The sequence below is a fragment of the Mauremys reevesii genome, linkage group 14 (genome assembly GCF_016161935.1).
Source record: "Mauremys reevesii isolate NIE-2019 linkage group 14, ASM1616193v1, whole genome shotgun sequence".
NCBI classification, from domain to species: Eukaryota; Metazoa; Chordata; order Testudines; family Geoemydidae; genus Mauremys; species Mauremys reevesii.
The window spans coordinates 15,453,087-15,478,439 of record NC_052636.1 but is presented as its reverse complement, the minus strand read 5'-3'; the positions used below and the strand labels follow the sequence as shown (position 1 = coordinate 15,478,439).

Below are 25,353 nucleotides of genomic sequence, written 5' to 3'. Positions count from 1 at the left end.
AGCAATTTGTGGGACGGCTGGAGCAGTGAATGGGACGGCTGGCGGAGCGGCTTGTGGTGAAGGCTGCAGCAGAACCCCACAGAGAGGCGGGGCAGTCGGCCTCGGACCACGTAAGGTGCCCCATACGCCCCGTGTGCCCGCCCCCAATTCCACCCAGGCTGGGGGGGTAAGACTCTGCAGAGAAACTTTTGAACTCTGGGGCTGCACTGAGCAGGGGCAGAGACTTTTGGGGTTGTTTTGGTGATCTTAGGGGTTGCTGGAGCCAAGAGGCTTTTGGGGTGTTGGACTTTTGGGGCTTTGGGTGATTTTTTGGGCTGCTGGACTTAAGACCCTGAGGGGGAAAGGACACTGCCCAACTTACTTGGGGGAGGGTCTTTTGCTCATGGGTTGGGTTATGAATCCTGTGCGGGGGGTTTCCCCAACGTGATGCCGCCTTGTTTCCCACCTTTATTGAAAGGATTTTGCTACACTCAGACTCCGCGCTTGCGAGAGGGGGAGTCTTAGAGGCGCCCGGGGGGGGGGATGTAATTGTCCCAGGTCACTGGGTGGGGGCTCAAGCCGGTTTTGCATTGTGTTATTAAAGCCCCTGGATACTGAACCCGGCCCTTGTTGCTACCAACTCAGACGGGCAGAAGGGTGACACCCCTCTCAGACCAGCTGACCCCGGCCCAGCAGGCAGAGAGCCGAGAGGTGCTGGGTTCATCCCGGCAGCTGTTCTCCCACCGGCCTGGGCTCACTAACCTGGCTGCCCCCCGGGTGGAGACGGGAACCACCCCTCCCATCAGGTGTTCCCCATTCAGGGTCACTGGGAAAACAGCCCCCAAACCAGGTATTTACCCAGCTCCCCAGACGCCCCCAAACCAGGCATTTACCCAGCTCCCCAGACGCCCCCAAACCAGGCATTTACCCAGCTCCCCAGACGCCCCCAAACCGGGTATTTACCCAGCTCCCCAGACGCCCCCAAACCGGGTATTTACCCAGCTCCCCAGACGCCCTGTCACGGACTCTCAGATCGTGCCCACGCATGGCCCCATGTGGTCTGTCTGGGGTGGGTGTGAGGGAATTGGAGACCCAACCCCCCCCCATCCAATCCCCACACTCTGCCCCCCTTAGCTGGGGGGAGCGACACCCCCCCCCCATTGCCAGGGTGGAGTCCAGGCGATAAGAGGCCGTTCAGCTCAGCTCCAAAGTGGGGCGTTTATTGGGGGGGGTCACACGCACGGGGGCCGGCGGGGGAGCAGCCGGGAGCCGGGTTCAGGGTGGGGGGGGAGTGGGAGCAGCGGGGGCCAGGGGGCAGTGGGGAGCGCTCAGGGCCCACCACCATACCCACCAGACGAAGTTGTGGTGGGGCGCTGGGTTGTGGTGGAGGGCAGGGTTTCGGGCCCACAGCATCTGAAGTAGACGTCGTTCAGGGCCGTGTCGTCCCCTTTGCCCTGGGGGGCCTCCACCTTGGTGGCGATGGTGCAGATGCCCCGTGGGCCGCAGGAGCGGCTCTGGGGGCCCCACTTGCCCCAGCACCGCCCGTCCCCCTTCAGCTCCGCCCCGCCCGTGCAGACGAACTCAATGTTGTTGGCGGCCGTGTCGTCCTTGAGGCCCTGGCAGGGCTCCACCCGCAGCCGGAACTGGGTCAGCCGCTGCCCCGAGGGGCATTTCTTCTCTAGGCCCCACAAGCCCCACCTGGGAGGAGAGAACGGGTCAGCTGGGCACGGCCCACAGGGGGTGCTGCCTTCCCCCCACCCTGTGCTGCTCTGGGGTCAGAGCCTGCTGCCCTAGTATCCCACCGCTGCCACCACCACGATCCCACCACTGCCACCACTAACCCACTGTCAATACCACGATCCCACCTCTGCCACCACTAACCTGCTGTCAATACCACGATCCCTCCTCTGCCACCACTAACCCACTGTCAATACCACGATCCCTCCTCTACCACCCCACCACTGTCACTTCCATCCCCCCTGCCACCACTAACCCGCTGTCGATACCACGACCCCTTCCCTGCCACCACTAACCCGCTGCCACCACCACAATCCCTCCCCTGCCACCACTAACCCACTGTCAGCACCAGAATCCCACTACTGCCACCACTAACCCACTGTCAGTACCACGATTCCTCCCCTGCCACCACTAACCCATTGTCAATACCACGATACCTCCTCTGCCACCACTAACCCACTGTCAGCACCAAAATCCCACTACTGCCACCACTAACCCGCTGTCAGTACCACGATCCCTCCCCTGCCACCACTAACCCGCTGTCAATACCACGATCCCTTCCCTGCCACCACTAACCCGCTGCCACCACCACGATCCCACCACTGCCACCACTAACTCACTGTCAGTACCATGATCCCTCCCCTGCCACCACTAACCTGCTGTCAGTACCACGATCCCTCCTCTGCCACCACTAACCCACTGTCGATACCACGATCCCTCCTCTGCCACCACTAACCCGCTGCCACCACCACGATCCCTCCCCTGCCACCACTAACCCACTGTCAATACCACGATCCCTCCTCTGCCACCACTAACCCACTGTCAGCACCACAATCCCACTACTGCCACCACTAACCCACTGTCAGTACCATGATCCCTCCCCTGCCACCACTAACCCGTTGTCAATACCACGATCCCTCCTCTGCCACCACTAACCCACTGTCAGCACCAAAATCCCACTACTGCCACCACTAACCCGCTGTCAGTACCACGATACCTCCCCTGCCACCACTAACCCGCTGTCAATACCACAATCCCTCCCCTGCCACCACTAACCCGCTGCCACCACCACGATCCCTCCTCTGCCAGCACTAACCCACTGTCAATACCACGATCCCTCCCCTGCCACCACTAACCCGCTGCCACCACCACGATCCCTCCTCTGCCACCACTAACCCACTGCCACCACCACGATCCCACCTTTGCCACCACTAACCCACAGTCGATACCACGATCCCACCTGTGCCACCACTAACCCGCTGTCAATACCACGATCCCACCTTTGCCACCACTAACCCGTTGTCAGTACCACGATCCCTCCCCTGCCACCACTAACCCGCTGTCAATACCACGATCCCTCCCCTGCCACCACTAACCCGCTGTCAATACCACGATCCCTCCCCTGCCACCACTAACCCGCTGTCAATACCACGACCCCTCCCCTGCCACCACTAACCCGCTGCCACCACCACAATCCCACTACTGCCACCACTAACCCACTGCTGACACCGACATCCCCCCATCTCTGCCACTGCTAACCCCCCACCGACCCAGCTGTGTGGGTGACACCCCTATTCCACTGGTGCACACGGAGCCCGGTGCCCCCTCTGCCACCTGCCCGCACCCTCCGTTGGGCCCCGCCCCACGGTACTCACGGCCCCACGTTGGACTGGATGGTGCTTCCATCGGAGCAGCGCAGCCGGATGCCGTTCAGCGCCGTGTCGTCCCCGGCGAGCTGGGGCAGCTCCACCTGCAATGGGGCATGGGGGGCAGGAAGCCTGGGCATTAGAGACTGGTCCCCCATCACTTCAGTGCAAGGAGCTGGGGGCAGAGGGGTGTGGGGAGGGGGAAATTGAGCAGAGGGGCTCAGGACTTTGGGGCAGGGGGATCCGGGCTGGGAAAGGGGGCAGGGGTGTGGGGTGGGTGAAGGGGACAGGGAGTGGGGCAGGGGAGCTGGGCTGGGGAAGGGGGCAGGGCTGTGGGGAGGGTGAAGGGGGCAGGAGTGGGTCAGGGGAGCCGGGCTGGGGAAGGGGGCAGGGAGTGGGGCAGGGGAGCCGGGCTTGGGAAGGGGCTGGGGCTGTGGGAGGGTGAAGGGGGCAGGGAGTGGGGTGGGGGAGCCGGGCTGGGGAAGGGGGCTGGGGATGTGGGGCAGGGGAGCCGGGCTGGGAAGGGGGCGGGAGTGGGGCAGGGGAGCCGGGCTGGGGAAGGGGGCGGGAGTGGGGCAGGGGAGCTGGGCTGGGGAAGGGGGCAGGAGTGGGCAGGGGAGCCGGGCTGGGGAAGGGGGCAGGGAGTGGGGCAGGGCAGGGGAGCCGGGCTGGGGAAGGTGCAGGGCTGTGGGAGGGTGAAGGGGGCAGGGAGTGGGGCAGGGGGGAGCCAGGATGGGGGGGGTGAATCTTTACCTTCAGGGAGAACCCAACGGCGAAGCTCTTGCCGGGGCAGGACTGCTCCTCGCCCCACGTGCCCCATATCCCCCCATTGGGAACTTCAATCTTTTCCTGGCCCCACGCGCCCCACAGGCAGCAGCCGAGCACAAGGCCGAGCGTGGCGTGCAGGGAGCTGTCCATGGCTGGGTAGGCGAGCGGAGGGAGCCAGCAGCGAACGTGCAGCTCCTGGCACGGGGCAGGGGCGTTTTATACCTGGGGAGGGTGGCTGGGCTGGTTTGTGGCTTGTGTGGGCTGTGCAAAGGGGCCGGCCTCGCCTTCTCTTGGCGCGGGGTCAGGACTATAATTAGGTTAATCCTGCCCCCGGCTGCTCCAGGGCGCATGGCGCAAGGTTCCTGCCACCACCACCCAGGGCTCAGCTGCCTCATCAGCCCGACTCTCGGAAACACCCAGAGCAAACACGTCATGTGACAACACCTCCGGCCTCACACCAAACGATGCAACCATCTCCCCCCCCTCGCAACACCAGGGTGCCTTTACGGCACCAGCATCCCACCGTTACCTCTTGGGAGATAGTATCCCACCGCTCACACCACTATGCCGTTACGGCACCAGGATCCCACCGTTACCTCTTGGGACATAGTATCCCACCGCTAACACCACTATGCCGTTACAGCACCAGGATCCCACCGTTACCTCTTGGGACATAGTACCCCACCGCTAACACCACTATGGCGTTACGGTGCCAGGATTCCACCGTTACCTCTTGGGACATAGTATCCCACCGCTCACACCACTATGCCGTTACGGCACCAGGATCCCACCGTTATCTCTTGGGACATAGTATCCCAACGCTAACACCACTATGGCGTTATGGCACCAGCATCCCACCGTTACCTCTTGGGACATAGTATCCCACTCCTGACACCACTATGGCGTTACAGCGCCAGCATCCCACCGTTACCTCTTGGGACATAGTATCCCACCACTCACACCACTATGCCATTACGGCACCAGCATCCCACCATTACCTCTTGGGACATAGTATCCCACCGCTAACACCACTATGCCGTTATGGCACCAGCATCCCACCATTACCTCTTGGGACATAGTACCCCACCGCTAACACCACTATGGCGTTACGGTGCCAGGATTCCACTGCTGACCCCACTGTTTCCACTTTGGATATAGTATCCCACCGCTCACACCACTATGCCGTTACGGCACCAGCATCCCACCGTTACCTCTTGGGACATAGTATCCCACTGCTCACACCGCTATGCCGTTATGGCACCAGCATCCCACCGTTACCTCCTGGGACGTAGTATCCCACCGCTCACACCACTATGCTGTTATGGCACCAGCATCCCACCATTACCTCTTGGGACATAGTATCCCACCCCTAACACCACTATGCCGTTATGGCACCAGCATCCCACCGTTACCTCTTGGGACATGGTATCCCACTGCTAACACCACTATGCTGTTACAGCGCCAGCATCCCACCATTACCTCTTGGGACATAGTATCCCACCGCTAACACCACTATGCCATTACGGCACCAGCATCCCACCGTTACCTCTTGGGACATAGTATCCCATCCCTGACACCACTATGCCGTTATGGCGCCAGCATCCCACCGTTACCTCTTGGGACATGGTATCCCACCTCTCACACCACTATGCCGTTACAGCGCCAGCATCCCACCGTTACCTCTTGGGACATAGTATCCCACCGCTAACACCACTATGGCGTTACGGTGCCAGGATTCCACTGCTGACCCCACTGTTTCCACTTTGGATATAGTATCCCACCGCTAACACCACTATGCTTTTATGGCGCCAGCATCCCACCGTTACCTCTTGGGACATAGTATCCCACTGCTCACACCGCTATGCCGTTACGGCACCAGCATCCCACCGTTACCTCCTGGGACGTAGTATCCCACCGCTCACACCACTATGCCGTTATGGCACCAGCATCCCACCGTTACCTCTTGGGACATAGTATCCCACCCCTGACACCACTATGCCGTTATGGCACCAGCATCCCACCGTTACCTCTTGGGACATGGTATCCCACTGCTAACACCACTATGCTGTTACAGCGCCAGCATCCCACCATTACCTCTTGGGACATAGTATCCCACCGCTAACACCACTATGCCATTACGGCACCAGCATCCCACCATTACCTCTTGGGACATAGTATCCCACCGCTAACACCACTATGCCGTTACGGCACCAGCATCCCACCGTTACCTCTTGGGACATAGTACCCCACCGCTAACACCACTATGGCGTTATGGTGCCAGGATTCCACTGCTGACCCCACTGTTTCCACTTTGGATATAGTATCCCACTGCTCACACCGCTATGCCATTACGGCACCAGCATCCCACCGTTACCTCCTGGGACGTAGTATCCCACCGCTCACACCACTATGCCGTTACAGCGCCACCATCCCACCGTTACCTCTTGGGACATAGTACCCCACCGCTCACACCACTATGCTGTTACAGCGCCAGCATCCCACCATTACCTCTTGGGACATAGTATCCCACCGCTAACACCACTATGCCGTTATGGCACAAGCATCCCACCATTACCTCTTGGGACATAGTATCCCACCGCTAACACCACTATGCCGTTACAGCGCCAGCATCCCACCGTTACCTCTTGGGACATAGTATCCCACTGCTCACACCGCTATGCCATTACGGCACCAGCATCCCACCGTTACCTCCTGGGACGTAGTATCCCACCCCTGACACCACTATGGCGTTATGGCACCAGCATCCCACCATTACCTCTTGGGACATAGTATCCCACCGCTCACACCACTATGCCGTTACAGCGCCAGCATCCCACCATTACCTCTTGGGACATAGTATCCCACCGCTAACACCACTATGGCGTTACAGCGCCAGCATCCCACCGTTACCTCTTGGGACATAGTATCCCACCCCTGACACCACTATGCCGTTATGGCACCAGCATCCCACCGTTACCTCTTGGGACATGGTATCCCACTGCTAACACCACTATGCTGTTACAGCGCCAGCATCCCACCATTACCTCTTGGGACATAGTATCCCACCGCTAACACCACTATGCCGTTATGGCACCAGCATCCCACCATTACCTCTTGGGACATAGTATCCCACCGCTAACACCACTATGCCGTTACAGCGCCAGCATCCCACCGTTACCTCTTGGGACATAGTACCCCACCGCTAACACCACTATGGCGTTACGGTGCCAGGATTCCACTGCTGACCCCACTGTTTCCACTTTGGATATAGTATCCCACCGCTCACACCACTATGCCGTTACGGCACCAGGATCCCACTGTTACCTCCTGGGACATAGTATCCCACCGCTCACACCACTATGCTGTTACAGCGCCAGCATCCCACCGTTACCTCTTGGGACATAGTATCCCACCGCTAACACCACTATGCCGTTACAGCGCCAGCATCCACCGTTACCTCTTGGGACATAGTATCCCACCGCTAACACCACTATGCCGTTACGGCACCTGCATCCCGCCATTACCTCTTGGGACATAGTATCCCACGACTCACACCACTATGCCGTTATGGCACCAGCATCCCACCGTTACCTCCTGGGACGTAGTATCCCACTGCTAACACCACTATGCCGTTACGGTGCCAGGATCCCACCGCTGACCCCACTGTTACTGGTTCAGACGTAGTATCCCACTGCTCACACCACTATGCCGTTACGGCACCAGGATCCCCCTGTTAACACTTCAGTGGGAAATAAGGAGTGGGAACTAGGGAAGAGGCCTGGTCCCTGGTTCAGAGCAATGTGGATCACAACCCAATATGATGGTTTGAACGCAGCTAAATGTCACCGTACACGACAAGGCACGTCAGCCGTACGCGGGCCGGGGGAGTCTCTCCTGGGGAGCAGCGACTCTGAAGCAGATTTGGGGGGCGGGGTGGATAATCAGCTGTCCGTGAGCTCCCGGGGCGACGCTGTGACCAACAGGGCGAATGCCATCCCGGGCTGCGTAAGCGGGACTCTCGCGTAGGGGCAGAGAGGCGATTTCACTGTCGGATCAGGCCCTGCCGGGGCCCACAGTGCCAGCCGGGGGTGACTCAACCGGAGAGGGGGCAGAGAGCCAGGAGAAGTGAGAGACGCCAGGAGCTCAGTTAGCTTAGGGAGGAGGCGGCGAAGGGGTGACCGACCCCGGTCCGGAAGTACCGACGTGGGGAGCGAATGTTGCACTGGCAGAGGCAGGTCGAACCCGGTCGAGGGCCAGGAGTTGGAACCAGACGAATTCGGACTGGAAACAAGATGGAAAACGTCTAACAGTGACGGGGGGGGGTTGTTCCTGGGGTCGCGGCAGATTCGCCGTCAGTGACAAGTGTTAAAATGTGGTCGTGCCCGGGGCACCAAAGCCCGTCTGCTCCCACCCGGCCCCACAGCCCCTACCGCTCATTACGAGTTAAGTGTTTCTGTACCTCTGGGGTCATTCCCAGAGCCAGGCAACCATTGGGGGTGACCTCCGGGGGAGGGACTTCCCTCCCTTGCAGCCGCCGGGTGCCGATGCATAATTTATTGGGGAAACAGAGTCACACCACTAGTTCACTCTGAGATTGCCACAATGCCTGCATTCGCCACTCCTGACATATTATTTCCCCTTCTGGATGGCGGCTGCCCCACCTTCCTGTCTCTCGGAAACACCCAGTACCCACAGATCTCAGCGTCATTCCTTATAATTATAGGCCTGTTCATCTGCCATAGATCCTGGGCGAGATAATGGAGCAGCTGATAGGGGAGGTCAATTAACAAGGAATTAAGAAAGCGTAATGCAACGAATGCCGCTCAGCGGGGCTGGGTGGAGAATGGGGCCTTTTGACAGAGCAATTACAAAATTGGGTGATCAAGCTAATAGCGTAACAACCGTAGGTGCCTGGGAGGCGTCTGAGTGCGTGCCGCACGGCATCCGGATTGAATAACTAGACCGGCCTTGAATGAACGCAGGGAATGGATTCAAAACTGGCTAACTGATGGATCTCCGAATGGAATCAGAAATGGGACATCGTCAGCGAGCCGGTCCCTTTCCAGTGGGGTCCTGCAGGGCTCGGTTCCTGGCCCGACGCTAGTTAACGGCTTTATCCAAGAGCCGGAAGAAAACATAAAATCACCCCTGAGAAAGTTTGCAGATGGCCCAAAGAATCAGGGGGGTGGGGAATAAGGGAGAGGCCGGGGCACTGGTTCAGAGCGATGTGGATCACAAGCCATCGATGGCTGTTAGCCAGGCTGGGCAGGGACGGGGTCCGTAGCCTCTGTTTGCCAGCACCTGGCAATGGGCGACAGGGGCTGGGTCACTCGGGGATTCCCTGTTCTGTTCGTTCCCTCGGGGGCACCTGGCACTGGCCGCTGTCTCTCGTCATAACAAAGAGACGGCTGAGGGGAGGCTTGATTCCAGTCTGTTAGTACCTACGCGGGGAACAGCTATTACCCCCTTTCTGTATTTCACGCTCTAGACCCCAGGCCTGGAACAGCTCCTGACGCCGTCCCCCTCCATCGGAAATCTCACCCGGACACCAGCGCCGGCTGCCCGGGGAGCAGCTCGACCCCAGCCCCGGTCCGAGGAGAGATCTGAGCTCCTGGTGGCAACAGCGTCCCCGAAAAGGCGTCTGCATCACCAACCTCACTCAGATCCACGCAGCATTTCTCCCGAGCCTCAGCACTCGCTCGCACGCAAAGAACTTCCCAGCGGAACACCCTGGTGGATGCCATGCAGGTATTTTTCCTACCATTGCACCGTGTGGCCTTGAAACCGCCGCTCCGGGCGGCGAAGTGCCCCATATGTCGTGGCCAGGGCCCCCCAGCACCGGGCACAGTGAGCCAACCCCCCTCTCCCATCCCCGAAAGGCGTCCTGACTGGACGGCAGGGAGGTGACCGCGCTGCGGGGGGACGGGCGTGGAAGGGGTGGACTGGTGCTGGGATCGGTTAACGTGTTCGGGGCCGGGCGCGGGGGAGGCCGGGGCCGGCGGGGAGAGGCGGGAGCAGCACTGGGGCTGGAGCAGAGGCTGTGACAGACGCCCGGGAGGATCGCAGCCACGTCCCACCCCGGATGCCTGGAATGCGCAGACACCCCAGTGCCAATGTCGGCGTCGTTAGGGGCTGGCTGACGATGATCCTGTCCCGGGCCTGGGCCAGCAGTGAAACGACGCTTCCTCCGGGAACTGGAGTCGCTCGGCTAATTAACGCAGCAAGGAACAAGCCTGGGGACGTCACAGGGACCGGTCCGACCGGCTTCCAGACACCGGGCTGGCGAAGCAGGAGAGACAGCAGCCATCCAGCCCTGGCCTGGGGCTAGATGGGAGGCCCCGTGCCCTATTCCCTCCCCCGCTGAGCCAGCCATATCGCTTCATCCCGTGGCTTTGGTGCGTTCGGATGAGGTTTTTGATTTCGATCTTTAATTGACCTGGGTCAGTGCAAGTTTTGTGACAACTCTGTTCACCGGCACGTTTGGGTTCGTGGGTGTGGTTAGAGGTTGATAGAGGTTGGGCTGTGTGTGTGTGTCGGCCTAGCCCTGCAGAGACCTCGAGCGAACCGCCCAATGACCACAAGATCCGTTAAGGGATGAAGGCGCCCGGCCAGGTTAATTGTTGACGAAGCATAGTACTAATATCCCGCAGACGCTACCGGACCATTAATACATGTGTGCCTGTAACAGTGAGCAGCTCAGTGAACAGCCAGACTTTCTGTTCCTCCCTAGGCCAGACAAAGACACCCGCTCTGAGATACAGGTTTGTACCCCGATACAAACAGGTTACATACTGCCTCTGCCACAGTTCATTACTTCCCCCCGGCGTGGCCAGTCATCACCTTTCGAACAAAACATCTCTGTTATGTTCTGTCATCCTGACCTTATCTTTGAGGAAGGGACCGTGTGTTCCTGTTGTCCTTGGGGAATGTTTTCGTCCCATCCTTGATATCAGGATGTTCTGGTACCACTGGATATCGGGAGGTGTTTGTGTCAGCGCTCGGTGAGCAGCACTTCCGAGGAATGTGAATTCCTGCAGGATCAGCCCTGTTCTTGCCAAATTCGGTGAGCAGGTCCTGCCTCATGCCAGGCCTCTGATACATGGGCTTACGTCTCCGATCCTCTTCCTAGCACCTCCGGCCACAAACGCGGCAACGTCTCGCCCCCTGCGTGGTCCTGCTCGTGCTTATCCGCGACGCGGCATCAGACCCTCGGGAATCGAACCTGCCCGTCGCTCCCTCCCGACCTCAAAGCACTTTACCCAGGAGGGGGGCACCATTCTCCCCAGGCAAACCAGAGTCATAGACTCGTAGAACTGGAAGGGACCTCGCGAGGTCTCCGGCCCCGTGCCCTGCACTGAGGCAGGACTAAGTATCATCTAGCCCATCCCTGACAGGTGTGTGTCCAGCCTGCTCTTAAAAATCCCCAACGGTGGAGATTCCCTGGGCAATTTATCCCAGGGCTTCACCACCCCGACAGCCAGGAAGGGTTTCCTGATGTCCGACCTCAACCGCCCCTGGTCCTTGTCCTGTCCTGAGAGATTAAGAACAACGTTTCTCCCTCCTCCTTGAAAACTGTTCTCACGTCCCCTCTGAGTCTTCTCTTCTCCAGCCTAAACCAGCCCAAGTGCTTCAATCCTCCCTCCCAGCTCACGGTTTCTAGGCCTCTCATCATTTTTGTTGCTTTCCTCTGAACTCTCTCCAGTTTGTCCACATCTTTCCTGCACGGCGGCCCCCAGACCTGGACGCAATACTCCAGCTGAGGCCGAATCAGCACCGAGCAGAGCGGGAGAATGACTCCTCGTGTCTTGCTCACAACACGCCTGCTCATACAGCCCAGAAGGACGTTGGCTTTTTTTGCAACAGCGTCACACTGTTGACTCATCTTTAGCTTGTGGTCCACTCTGCCCCCCAGATCCGTTTCTGCCTTGCGCCTTCCTAGGCAGCCATTGCCCAACTGATTGTTCCTTCCTAAATGGAGAACTTTGCGTTTGTCCTTATTGAATTTCATCCTGTTTACTTCAGACCATTTCTCCAGTTTGTCCAGATCATGTTGAATTTTAACCCTGTCCTCCAAAGCACTCGCAGCCCCTCCCAGCTTGGTATCATCCACAAACTTTATCAGGGTCCTCTCTGTGCCATTATCGAAATCATTGGTGAAGATATTGAACAGAACCGATCCCCGCGGGACCCCACTCGTGATGTCCTTCCAGCATGAACGTGAACCACTGATAACGACGCTCTGGGAACGGTTTTCCAACCAGTTTTGCACCCACCTTCTAGTAGCTCCGTCTAGGTTGCATTTCCCTAGTTTGTTTATGAGAAGGTCACGTGAGACAGTATCAAAAGCTTTACTAAAGTCAAGATTTACCACGTCTACCCCTTTCCCCCCAGCCACAAGGCTTGTTGCCTTGTCACAGAAAGTGATCGGGTTGGTTTGACATGATTTGTTCTTGACAAATCATAGAATCATAGACTCTCAGGGTCGGAAGGGACCTCAGGACGGGTCTAGTCCAACCCCCTGCTCCAAGCAGGACCAAACCCAACTAAATCATCCCAGCCAGGGCTCTGTCAAGCCTGACCTTAAAAACCTCTAAGGGTGGAGATCCCACCCCCTCCCTAGGGAACCCATCCCAGTGCTTCACCACCCTCCTAGGGAAACAGTGTTTCCTAATATCCAACCTAAACCTCCCCCACTGCAACTTGAGCCCATTGCTCCTTGTTCTGTCACCTGCCACCACTGAGACCAGCAGAGCTCCATCCTCTCTGGATCCCCTTTCAGGTAGTTGAAAGCAGCTATCAAATCCCGCCTCATTCTTCTCTTCTGCAGACTAAACAATCCCAGTTCCCTCAGCCTCTCCTCATAAGTCATGTGCTCCAGCCCCCTCAGCATTTTTGTTGCCTCTGCTGGACTCTCTCCAATTTGTCCACGTCCTTCTTGTAGTGGGGGGCCCAAAACTGGACCCAGTCTCCAGATGAGGCCTCACCAGTGCTGAATAGAGGGGAATGATCACGTCCCTCGATCTGCTGGCAATGCCCCTACGTATACAGCCCACAATGCCGTTAGCCTTCTTGGCAACAAGGGCCACTGCTGACTCCTATCCAGCTTCTCCCCCACTGTAACCCCCAGGTATTCCATTCCTCTCCCCACTTCCTGACTTTCCCGGGTCCTGCTCCCTGTAACGAAGTGGGGGATTGTCTTGTTTTTCTGGGTTTCCAGGGGTTTGCAGGCACAGGGGGTGGGACTCAGTGTCCCCGGGTGTTACGGGATTAACGAGGGGAGGGGAGAGGCAGTTCGTTGGACACAGGACGGGAGAGGGACTCGGGACCCCGGCCGATGACCTGGAGGATGGAGACCCCAGCACCTGGTGACCCGGAGACCCAGCTCGGGAGTCGCAGCCGGTTCTGGCCAGTGGGGGACAATGGGCTGCGGGGAGAGGACCCGGTGACCTGACCAGCCGGCTCCAGCCCGAGGGGCCAGAGGACAGGAGAGGGGAGAGGAGACCCAGACGACCCTGCTTCCCTGGAGAGATCTTACACTTACCAGTCCAGGGTCCGGATCAATCGAGCGGCCGGCGAGGTTGATCGCGGGTAGGGAGGTGCCGGGTTCCATCGGTCGCAACACGATGCTCCGGGGAAGTCTTGGCCAGGACGAGCCCAACGTTTCACGACAAAGCCCCCCTGTATGTGTAGTGATCTTCCTTCCTTGGGACCAATCCGCTTCGCACCCTGGTGCTGTAATCAATCGTTGTTTGACGAGGGCTGGTTTTCTTACATTCTCCTTCTCACTCTATCACAGCTCTCCTGCTAGGGGCGTGTGGCAGTCTCCTGGCGCCCTTGTGTTTGGTTTCGGGTTTTTTTGGGGTTGGGTTTTTTTTGCATATTTGGCTCAGCGATGGCCATGACACTTAATTTTGTACACATACAGTTTTGTAGTCGCACACGAAACAGAATTAATTTACACACAACATTTTAAACGGGCACAGCACGTTGCAACGCAGAAGAAAAACAATTATGGCATTTTTTTAACAACGAAGTGCTCTGTTACTGCCTTGAAATCAGCCCACGCACAGATTCCAGCTGATGCATTTTTACCAAATGGCCCATTAGGCCGTTCCTTTCTGCTATTCAAAAAAGGCGGCTGGCAGGATCGGGTCAGATTATACACGAGGGGTTGGCAACCTTTCAGCAGTGGTGCTTCCTTTATTCACTCTGATTTAAGGTTTCACGCGCCGGTAATACCTTTTAATGTTTTTAGAAGGTCTCTTTCTATCAGTCTGTAATATAGAATGTCAAGTAAATAAGGTTTTTAAAATGTTTTAAAAGCTTCATTTCAAATTGAATTAAAATGCAGAGGCCCCCAGGCCAGTGGCCAGGACCCGGGCAGCGTGAGTGCCGTTGAAAATCAGCTCGTGTCCCGCCTTCGGCGCGCGGGCCATAGGTTGCCTGCCCCTGTTAGACACCGATACATTTAATACAGGCTACGTTATTATTTTTTATTTTAAACGATATAAAATACAAACATCGCATTTGACCACCACATTTCCCTCTTTCGAGGCCTCGAGAACAATTCTGTGTGTGTCATATTTTATACAACGCTTTCGTAGCAATGTGCTGAGAGGCCATTTGAGCTTGTGGTTGCAATTTAACAAAACATTTTTTTTCCGTTTCACAGCACATACATCACATTCCTAGCAAGCAAAGCCCGGACAATATTAACACAGCTAGTCATGGGTGGAACGTGATCGACAATAGAGGTCGGGGATCGGCGTCGTACCGGTGATAGGCTGCCAGTTCTTTTTCAGAGCTAGCAACCTTTAGCGTGTCTTTATTCGCACGTAATATTTGAACGATCCGCATCCCCCTGTGTCTGTTGTAAAAACCGAGGACCTTTTTTGTTGGTTTAAAAGACGCGTTAATACCCAAACAGTCCCAGCTATTACCCAAAACATTGCATGTTCCAGTGATGCTAAACTTCTTAGTACATTTTATGGCCAAGGCCGTTTTATTTTGTACCAGATTTACAGTATTATTTCCCTGCTTGCGACCGAGGCTATTTCACGGCTGTGACAAGAAACTGAACTTACTTTTCATGACCTCCAGGTCTGCGGCGTTTATAATTCCGGCTGTAAATTGAACTCCTCCTACTTTGGCGTCGACTCCGTTTCGGTTTTGCTCGGCCATTGCAGTGTTGACGTGTTTTTAATCCAGGCTGTTATAAGAGGAAGGGAGTGGGGTGAACATTTAAATTCCCGTTTCCTGTGGGGTATTGGGACAGTTCTCCACTGGATCGTTCCTGTCTTAACAGGCTTATTTTACTGATCTGGTGATTGCGGGTAGCTGGGACTCCAAGTGGTATCCGCATAGAGACCCTCTGTTTTAACCTTTATTCCCCAGTGGTTTGATATTCCCGTGGTGTTTATAAGGTGAATTTTAAGTCCCACTTGCCTTTGCCCGGCAGACACATTGGTATTTTTAAGGGTTTTAAGAGTTGGCTACTGTTTTTATCACACCGTTTTCTGAGGCTCACAGGATTATGGGTAGGAATCCATGATTGGTTGGCGGGGAGTGAATTATTCCTTAAATATTGGCTTGTAAGGAGGGCTGCATCTTCTCCCAGGATCGCTCTAATTACCCGGGCCCCGAGCGTTCCCCGAAGAGCAGGTGAGACCCAAACCTTACACCGGCGTTTCCTTTTCGGCGGGTGAAAATGGCGGTGGTGAAGCAGCGCTTGGCGCCCGGGTTCCGGGACGTCCTGTTCTGCAGAGAATCCAAACGTCGTTATTTCCGTCAGCCGTTTAGTTTGCGAAACGGGGACCCATTTCCGGTTCTAGGCTCAGTCGTTTGGCGGATGGGATGTCCAAACAGCATGCGAAAGGGTTACATGATTGTTCTTAGGCTGCTACTGCTGTGGATGGCAGAGACAATCCGGCCAATCTTTCCCCGCGTGCTTTGCTACCTTCCGGAGCGCTTCCTTAACCGTGCGGTTCATGCGCACTCCTTGGCCTGAGGCCAGAGCTTCTCTCTAACGTCCTTCCTTCCTTCCTTCCTTCCTCCTTGGCAATTTAGCAATCAAATGAATTTGAACCGCCTGCCCTCGGTGCATCGTCAGCAGTGGCCCTCGTTGTCAAGAAGGCTAACGGCATTGTAGGCTGTATACGTAGGGGCATTGCCAGCAGATCGAGGGACGTGATCATTCCCCTCTATTCGACATTGGTGAGGCCTCGTCTGGAGACTGGGTCCAGTTTTGGGCCCCACACTACAAGAAGGATGTGGATAAATTGGAGAGAGTCCAGCGGAGGGCAACAAAAATGCTGAGGGGGCTGGGGCACATGACTTCTGAGGAGAGGCTGAGGGAACTGGGATTGTTTAGTCTGCAGAAGAGAAGAATGAGGCGGGATTTGATAGCTGCTTTCAACTACCTGAAAGGGGGATCCAAAGAGGCTGGAGCTCGGCTGGTCTCGGTGGTGGCAGGTGACAGAACAAGGAGCAATGGGCTCAGGTTGCAGTGGGGCAGGTCTAGGGTGGATATTAGGAAACACTGTTTCCCTAGGAGGGTGGTGAAGCACTGGGATGGGTTCCCTAGGGAGGGGGTGGGATCTCCACCCTTAGAGGTTTTTAAGGTCAGGCTTGACAAAGCCCTGGCTGGGATGATTTAGTTGGGTTTGGTCCTGCTTTGAGCAGGGGGTTGGACTAGATCCCTCCTGAGGTCCCTTCCGGCCCTGAGATTCTATGATTCTGTGATCGTGGGTCACCAGTGCGGAGGACGAGCCTTGTCCCGAGCGCACCGCACACAATTTCGCACCCAGGTTGTAACAGCGTTTTTTATCCGTCTGCATTCTGCGGCTCGCTCCGGCCTTGAAATCCCTTCGGCGCCTCCGTGCGCAAACGGACGCGCTACGTTAAGTAACTCCCCGCTTGTCTCTTTTTCCTGGAACCTGCGGGGCCAGTTCTCAGCACAGACGTCCCTTTTCTGACGCCTGGTTCCCACGGCTACGTCACGCCCTTGTACCTGCCCGGTTATTGCCGGCGGTCTCCAGACCCGCTCCCTTACCGTGTGCCTCCCATGTCGCACATGGGGCTTTTCTCACCCTCTGGTACATTTTTCAGCTGGGTTAGCACAGACGTTCTTTTCCATTGTATGTAAACGTGCAAGATTTTTATTGGCTGCTTTTGACCCGTTCCTATACCGATCCTGTATTGAAAACACAAAAACCACTATCGGCAGAAATACACGCGGGCCGTGGGGAATGGTCACCTTGCCTTAAACCCTGATCAATTCCGTGGCACTCGGCAGGCAGAGCCGATCCGTGATCTAAGAGTCCCTGAATGACTTCCTCTGCTAAGTTAACGGCAGCGTATTTTACGCATCTTTTCCCCCGTGCTACCATGCCCTCCCGTCAGGGCCGGCTCCGGGCACCAGCTCGGCGGGAAGGACCTGCCACCGAATTGCCGCTAAGAAGAAAGCGGCACGGTGGAGCTGCCGCCGATCACGATCGCGGCTTCTTTTTATTTTGCCGCTTGGGGCGGCCAAAACCCTGGAGCCGGCCCTGACTCCCGTCATTCAACCAGACGAGCTTTTCCTGGCCCACGGGAACGGATTCTTCCAGTGGGGGTGCCTCTGCCGAGGCAACTCTTTCCTCCAGAGCGACCTCCGGCCACTCACGTCGGTCCCCGTTTTCAATATTTCGCAATCGTGCGGCAGCCGAGGCCGGGTCATTAGCCGCCAAAGGATTCACCTCCTAGCGGTCCCCTGAAAGAGCGGGCGTCGGCAGGGGCCGGCATTTCGACCAGCGCCCTGACCTTCCTCTGACCTCCCTGCCTCCCTTCCTGTCCCACGCCTGTAACCTGAGGCAGCACCGAGGGACCCTTGCCTCCGGCTGCTTTGAACCCCGGTTCCTGACTGAGCCTGTGCCTCGGTTTCCCCCTTTTATGCAGCAGACCGAGTTTGTCATGTTTTCGCATTTCCTGTTCCCCTTCTGCAATATACGCGGCCCGTGTTCAGTGGGGGAAGGCACATTCCTGCCATAGTTTAACGCCGATAACATCAGCCATATCGATTTTTACATAGGGCGTAACCGGTTCTTTTGTGCTCACAGAGTTTGCATGAACCCTTAGCAACGGGACGTTTGATTACACAGAGCCACCGTCTTTTACTTCTGCTATTTTGTGACCGAAAAACCAGCTCCAGAATCTTTTCCCTTCTCCCGGTTTTGACTGCCCTGCTGCAGCTCCGACTTTGGTCTTTTTAAAAAGATATTCAGCGTATAAAGCATTGAGGTACCTTCCGGGTGACACGTTAAAGCCAAACGACGCGCGTTAGCTGGGGCCTGGCAAGACGTGGTTTTTTTCAGTTTTGCAACTTGGAACGGGAAGATCCCGATGGATTCTCGTGGTGTTATGTGAACACAAAAGCGAGTCGGCTTCAACCTACAGAAGAAGAGTTTTACAAATCGGCTGGTTGGCTTAGGTCCGAAACGCTCCACAGATTTGCACAATCGATGGATTCACTCGGGTTCTCTCGGTTTTACCATTCCTTACGTTGCGTTCAGTTTTACGCGGCTGTACGACGACTTTTCACGGACACCGGCTTCGTCCCACTACCAATTTCGTCCCTTAAACGTTGCTTCCAAAATGGCAAAATCACCACCACGCCGCTCGCCGAAAATACCACTCTGCCAAACTCCGAGATCCCTCAGCGTTGGGTGTCCCACAGAGAGTCCCACCCGAGCATGGTCCTTTCTGAATCTCGTTCTCTTTACCACTCTTCCGCGCCCACGCTCGTGCTGGGACGTACGCGACACGAACGTCCGTCCCCGGGGTCGGCCACCTTTCCGAAGCGGGGCCCCCGTGTATTCACTCTCATCCCAGGCGTCGCGGGCCGAGAAAACGTTTTTAGAAGGTCTCTTTCTCCGAGTCCGTACCAGACAACCCCACTATCGTTGTATGTTCAAGCAAATAAGGGTTTTAAAATGTTTAAGAAGCTTCGTTTAAAATTGAATTAAAACGCAGAGCCGGTGGCCAGGACCTGGGAACAAGGGAAGACCCTGAACCCGGGTGAGGGGGTGGGCCGGGGAGAGACCCCGACCCAGCCAGGGGGGACACAGGGCTGGCCTGTGCGTGGGGACCCCGTGAAGCCAGGTGTGGGAAGATGCGGGGGTCGCGGGCGGGGTGGGGCCCGGGGGAGGGGGAACCTGGGGGGCTGGAGGGCGGACGAACAGCCCAGGAGTGGGGTGCATGGCGCGCCAGAGGATGAGATGTCATGGGGGGGGGGAGACCGCATTGGTGGTGGGGGGGATTATTTTGCCCTCTGGCTCGGTAACAAGCTGGCTCCCGGCACCCCCCCTCCCCATGCCTGCCCCCCCCCCAAGGAGGGGTCCTGTCAGACAAGGGAGCCATTCTGGGAAACTGAGGCAGGCTGCCCGGTTGAATCCCAGCCGGATGCTCCCCACCCCGCACGGAGCTGTGTTTGGGTCCAGGGTGCCAGCAGGAGCAGTGGGGGGGGGACTACGGTGCCCCCCAAAGGACGGGCTGAGAGGCAGCCTGATGTGGGGGTCCCCCCACGCTGGGGCGTTGACAGCAGAGGGTCAGGGGGAGCTGAGCGGGTTCCCCTGCCTGGCTCCCCCTCTACCAACCCCAAATCCTCCCCCACATGACACAGGAACCCCAATGAACCCCGAATCCCCCCAGGACCCGCCCCCACTTCTCCAGGGTGCACTGGGCCTGTCCCCCCCAAACCCCCAGGCCGGGCTCCCCCCCCAATCCCAGCCCCCAATAAAGACACGAGGCGGCTGGGAAGAGGCCCTGGGCCAGGTTTAATGGGCAGGCGCCCCCATGGGGGGGGCCCCTAGGGCGGGCAGCAGAAGAGACGGACGTCGTTGAGGGCCGCACGGTCCCCCCGCTGGCCCCCCGGCTCCTCCACTCGGGTCTGGAGGCCGCAGACGGAGCCGGAGAGGCAGGGGCGGCTCCAGGGCCCCTCCCGGCCCCCGGCGTCCCCGGCGTGGCCGGCCAGCAGCTCCCCGTCGGAGCAGGCCACGCGCAGGCCGGCGGCGGCCACGTCGTCCCCGGCGTCCTGCCGCGGCTGCACCCCCAGCGAGAAGGCGCGAAGGTAGCCCCGGGGGCAGTACCGGGCCCCCTGCCACCTGCCCCACCTGAGCCGGGGGAGGAGAGGGGGTTAGATCTGTCTGGCCGTCCGTCCCTCCACCTATCTGTCCACCCACCTACCCACCCGTCCCTCCACCCATCCGTCCATCCCTCCAACCGTCCGTCCCTCCACCCGTCCATCCATCCCTCCAACCTCCACCCGTCCCCCTCCCCCCCCCCCCCCCCCCCCCCGTCCATCCCTCCATCCTCCATCTCTCCACACCCCACCCACCCTCCACCGTCCATCTCTCCCTCCAACCGTCCGTCCTCCACCTATCTGTCCACCCCACCTACCCACCGTCCCTCCACCCATCCGTCCATCCCTCCAACCGTCCGTCCCTCCACCTATCTGTCCACCCACCTGTCTGCCCACCCCCCTGTCCATCCCTCCATCTATCCACCTACCCGTCCGTCCGTCCCTCCACCCACCCATCTACCGACCCACCTACTCACCCGTCCAGCCATCCCTCCAACCGTCCGTCCCTCCACCTATCTGTCCACCCACCTACCCACCCGTCCCTCCACCCATCCGTCCATCCCTCCAACCGTCCGTCCCTCCACCTATCTGTCCACCCACCTACCCACCCGTCCCTCCACCCATCCGTCCATCCCTCCAACCGTCCGTCCCTCCACCCGTCCATCCATCCCTCCAACCGTCCGTCCCTCCACCTATCTGTCCACCCACCTGTCTGCCCACCCCCCTGTCCATCCCTCCATCTATCCACCTACCCGTCCGTCCGTCTCTCCACCCACCCATCTACCGACCCACCTACTCACCCGTCCAGCCATCCCTCCAGCCATCCATCCATCCCTCCACCCATCTATCCACCCACCCACCTGTCCATCCCTCCACCCACCCATCCATCCCTCCACCCGTCCGTCCCTCCACCCACCTATCCACCCACCCGTCCAGCCATCCCTCCACCCATCCTTCCATCCCTCCACCCGTCCATCCACCCACCCACCTGTCCATCCCTCCACCCATCCATCTATCCACCCAGCCGTCCAGCCATCCCTCCACCCATCCACCCGTCCCTCCACCCATCCATCCCTCCACCCATCCATCCATCCCTCCACCCGTCCATCCACCCACCCACCTGTCCATCCCTCCACCCGTCCATCTATCCACCCACCCGTCCAGCCATCCCTCCACCCATCCACCCGTCCCTCCACCCATCTATCCACCCACCTACTCACCCGTCCAGCCATCCCTCCACCCATCCACCCGTCCCTCCACCCACCTATCCACCCATCCACCCACCTTTCCATCCATCCATCCCTCCCTCCATCCATCCACCCGTCCATCCATCCCTCCACCCACCCATCTACCAACCCACCTACTCACCCATCCATCCATCCCTCCACCCGTCCGTCCACCCACCCACCTGTCCATCCCTCCACCCATCCATCTATCCACCCACCTACCCACCTGTCCAGCCATCCCTCCACCCGTCCAGCCATCCATCCCTCCACCCATCTATCCCCACCCATCCATCCATCCCTCCAACCATCTATCCATCCACCCACCCACCCACCCGTCCATCCCTCTATCCACCCACCTACCCACCCGTCCATCCATCCCTTCACCCATCTGTCCCTCCACCCACCCACCCATCTGTCCTTCCACCCATCCGTACCTCCATCCATCCACCCATCCCCACTACCCACCGAATCCTCTACCCCCTCACCCCCCTCACCCCCTCTACCCCTACATCCCTCCCCATCCACCAACCCCTTCCTCTCCCCACGTCCGTCCCCACACCCCCATCTGTCTATACATCCTCCCCATCCACCCATCCCTTTCTCCCCCCCACGTCCGTCCCCACACCCCCATCTGTCTATACATCCCTCCCCCATCCACCCACCCCTTCCTCCCCCCACGTCCGTCCCCACACCCCCATCTGTCTATACATCCCTCCCCCATCCACCCACCCCTTCCTCCCCACACCTCCACGTCCGTCCCACACCCCATCTGTCTATACATCCTCCCCATCCACCCACCCCTTCCTCCCCCACGTCCGTCCCCACACCCCCATCTGTCTATACATCCCTCCCCCAAACACCCACCCCTTCCTCCCCCCACACCACCACGTACGTCCCCACACCCCCATCAGTTCCTCCCTCCCTCTCCAGATGGGGGATTCGGGGGGGGGCTCAGAAGGGGCCTTGCCCTTGGGGGCTGACACAAGGCAGGGTGGGCCCATGGCTGCCGTGAGGGACCCAGGCGTCCGGTACTCACGCTCCCACGCTGGACTGGACGGTGGTGCCGTCGGAGCAGTGCAGACGGATCCCATTCAGCCCCGTCTCGTCCTCCCCTGGCGCGTCGCCCTGGGTGCGGGGGGCAGAGACGGGGTGAGGGTCAGAGAGGGGGCAGGGAGAGGGGGTTGGGGATGGGCGGAGAAACGGGGGTGGGAGATAAGGGGGCTGTTGGGGATGGGGGATAAGGAGGCTGGTGGGGGCGGGAGATAAGGGGATGTTGGGAGGCTGGGGAGGCGGGAGATAAGGGGATGTTGAGGAGGATATAAAGGGGCTGTATAAGTGGGGGGATATGGGGCTGATGGGGGAAGGGGGATATGGGGATGTTGGGGTGGGGATATGGGGCTGGTGGGGGCAGGGATAAGGGGCTGTTGGGGGAAGGGGATATGGGGATGTTGGGGAGGGGATATGGGGCTGGTGGGGGCCGGGGATAAAGGGCAGGGATATAAAGGGGCTGTATAAGTGGGGGGATATGGGGCTGTTGGGGAAGGGGATATGGGGATGTTGATGGAGGGGATATGGGGCTGGTGGGGGTGGGGAAAGGCAGGGATATAAAGGTGTATGTATAGAGGGGATATGGGAGCTGTTGGGGAAGGGGGATATGGGGATGTTGGGGAGGGGATATGGGGCTGGTGGGGGGCGGGGATAAAGGGCAGAGGGGAGGGATATAAAGGGCTGTATAAGTGGGGAGGGGATATGAGGCTGATGGGGAAGGGGGATAAGGGGATGTTGGGGAGGGGATATGGGGCTGGTGGGGGGGGGATAAAGGGCAGAGGGGGAGGGATATAAAGGGGGCTGTATAAGTGGGGAGGGGGATATGAGGCTGATGGGGGAAGGGGGATAAGGGGGATGTTGGGGGAGGGGGATAAGGGGAAGAGGGGGGAGGGATATAAAGGGGGGTGTATAAGTGGGGGGGCTGCTACCTTGGTGGCGAAGCCGTTGGCGTAGCTGCCCTCGGGGCACATCTCCACGGGCCCCCACTCCCCCCGCGGGGCCCCGTTGGGCAGCACCAGGACCTGGTTGTAGGGCCGGGAGGGGGGCGCCTTGGCCTGTCCCCCCAGCATGGCCCCTGGGGCCAGCAGCAGGCAGAGCAGGGCACCGAGCTGCATCGCGGCCACGCCCGGACTCAGGGTCTGGGGCTGGGCCCCACGGGGGGGGGTTGTATCCCGGCTCGTCCCTGGGCCCCCGCCAATGCACACGGGGCCTTATCTCCCCGGGGCGGGGTCACCGTGCCCCAGGCCGGCCCGTCCCCCCCGCCCCCTTTGCACTCCGGACCCGGCGTCCCCACCGCTGGGGTGCCCCTCACTCCCGACCCGCAGCCCCTGCCAGACCAGCCCTGCCCCCACAGCCCTGCCGGTGCCCCTCACTCCCGACCCACAGCCCCTGCCAGCCCAGCTCTGCCGGTGCCCCTCACTCCCGACCCGCAGCCCCCTGCCTCAGCGGTTCTAGACAAGCCTGTAGGTCTGATCAGGGGATGGGGGCTGATATGAGCTGCACCGGCCGTTGTTACAGTCCTGGGGGGGTGGAGATGGGGCGACTGCCGGTTGAGGGACAGGGGGTGGGGGAAACCCACGTGAACCAGGTGCCCGTGTGGCTAACGGATATGAACAGCTGGGATCTCCGCTCGAGGAGGGCTGAGGTGCGGGAGGGGGAGGTGTGGGGGGGAGGTGAATAAGGGTGGGGGGTCCATAGGGAGGGAGGAGGGTGAATTGCCTTGGGGGAGTCGAAGGGCCGAGGGCCGGGGCGGGAGGTGGGGTGCACGATGTGGGGGGAGAGGGGCCGGGAGGGTGCCACACAGCAACAGAGGCAGCGGGGGGGGGGAGAGAGAGAGACCTTTCGGCCTCCTTATCTCTGTTGATTCAGCCTTGCTCGTTTCCTGATAACGAGGTGCTCTGGCCCCGGCCACCAACCACTTCCCCCGCCCCTGCACCTTCCCCAGCCAGCTCCCCCCGTCCCCGCCGAGCAGACAGCAAACCCTGGCCAGGAGGAAACCACAGAGATGCAGCCAGGTGGTAACTGGTGCATTAGCGCTGCTAAGACACAGCTGCCCCCCCCCACACCGCCCCCTCCCGGATCAGCAGCTCCCCCCACACACACACCGGGCCGGGAACTCTCGGCCGGTTGGAAACAGGCGGGAGCAGCCGCTATTCCAAACGGCAGCCGCTTGTCCCGCCGACGGGGCTCCGGGGACGTCCCCCCGTTTAATGGTGCACATGGCGCCCCGGTAGCAGGGCAGCCGGTGAGCCCCACGGTGCCACGTCCGTCCCCTTCCTGGGCGAGAGGCACCGGCCAAGCACGAGCGACTGGGCTCTGGCCTGGGCGAAATCCTCCGGCGATGGGCTCCAGGGCCTCGCTGGCTGGGGGACCCCATGAGCCGCCCCCGGCACACGCCAAAGGGCGAATCGCGGGCGAGGAGGCTGCCGATCGGGTTAGCCTTGGCCCCGGCCCTTCTCCAGCGAGCCGGGGGGGGGGGATCCCGGGACGCCCCGGCACACAGCGGCTCAGCCGCTGGCAAAGGGCCGCCGGGTGCGTGGGTGCAGGGAGGGGATATTCGGGGCCCGGATCTCTCTGGGGGCTTAGCTGTTGTGGAGAGGACAAAGGCAGCTTTCCACTCCTGCTCCCCTCCGGATCGGCCCCATGGGCCTGCCAGCCCGGTATCCTCCCCTCCCCCAGATCAGCCCCCCGGTCTCCCCCTCCCCAGATCGGACCCAGACAGCAGTGGGCTGGGGGAGTTGTGGTCCTGGGGGCGGGGAATTGGGTCTCTCTGATCACACCTGGGTCTTATCTTGCAAGCGTGATGAGTGCCAGGCAGTTTGAGGGGGGGACG

General features: G+C 59.2%; 2 protein-coding genes across 2 annotated transcripts; both read right to left on the bottom strand.

Annotated features, from left to right (window-relative positions):
* Window positions 1-1,307: 1,307 nt before the first annotated feature.
* LOC120381529 (vitelline membrane outer layer protein 1-like) lies at window positions 1,308-14,327 on the bottom strand. The gene is made up of 3 exons (XM_039499708.1): window positions 13,672-14,327; window positions 3,372-3,466; window positions 1,308-1,677 (listed from the first exon to the last, which is right to left on the bottom strand). The coding sequence occupies exons 1-3, from the start codon at window positions 13,738-13,740 to the stop codon at window positions 1,308-1,310; spliced, it is 534 nt and encodes a 177-aa protein (XP_039355642.1). The 5' UTR covers window positions 13,741-14,327.
* Window positions 14,328-19,919: 5,592 nt separating this feature from the next.
* Window positions 19,920-23,657, bottom strand: LOC120381402 (vitelline membrane outer layer protein 1-like). The gene is made up of 3 exons (XM_039499592.1): window positions 23,450-23,657; window positions 22,510-22,598; window positions 19,920-20,278 (listed from the first exon to the last, which is right to left on the bottom strand). Exons 1-3 carry the CDS (start codon window positions 23,633-23,635, stop codon window positions 19,975-19,977), a joined length of 579 nt encoding a protein of 192 aa, XP_039355526.1. The 5' UTR covers window positions 23,636-23,657; the 3' UTR covers window positions 19,920-19,974.
* Between the last annotated feature and the right edge of the window lie 1,696 nt (window positions 23,658-25,353).

What these genes read in the sequence shown, in the direction of transcription:
- LOC120381529 (XM_039499708.1), bottom strand. Translation starts at nt 13,740, where the DNA reads ATGGAACCCGGCACCTCCCTACCCGCGATCAACCTCGCCGGCCGCTCG. An exon ending in TTGATCCGGACCCTGGACTG is followed by an intron (nt 3,467 to 13,671) that starts GTAAGTGTAAGA and finishes GCCCCATTGCAG; the next exon opens with GTGGAGCTGCCCCAGCTCGC. An exon ending in ATCCAGTCCAACGTGGGGCC is followed by an intron (nt 1,678 to 3,371) that starts GTGAGTACCGTG and finishes CTCTCCTCCCAG; the next exon opens with GTGGGGCTTGTGGGGCCTAG.
- LOC120381402 (XM_039499592.1), bottom strand. Translation starts at nt 23,635, where the DNA reads ATGCAGCTCGGTGCCCTGCTCTGCCTGCTGCTGGCCCCAGGGGCCATG. An exon ending in CCAACGGCTTCGCCACCAAG is followed by an intron (nt 22,599 to 23,449) that starts GTAGCAGCCCCC and finishes CCCCGCACCCAG; the next exon opens with GGCGACGCGCCAGGGGAGGA. An exon ending in GTCCAGTCCAGCGTGGGAGC is followed by an intron (nt 20,279 to 22,509) that starts GTGAGTACCGGA and finishes CCCCCGGCTCAG; the next exon opens with GTGGGGCAGGTGGCAGGGGG.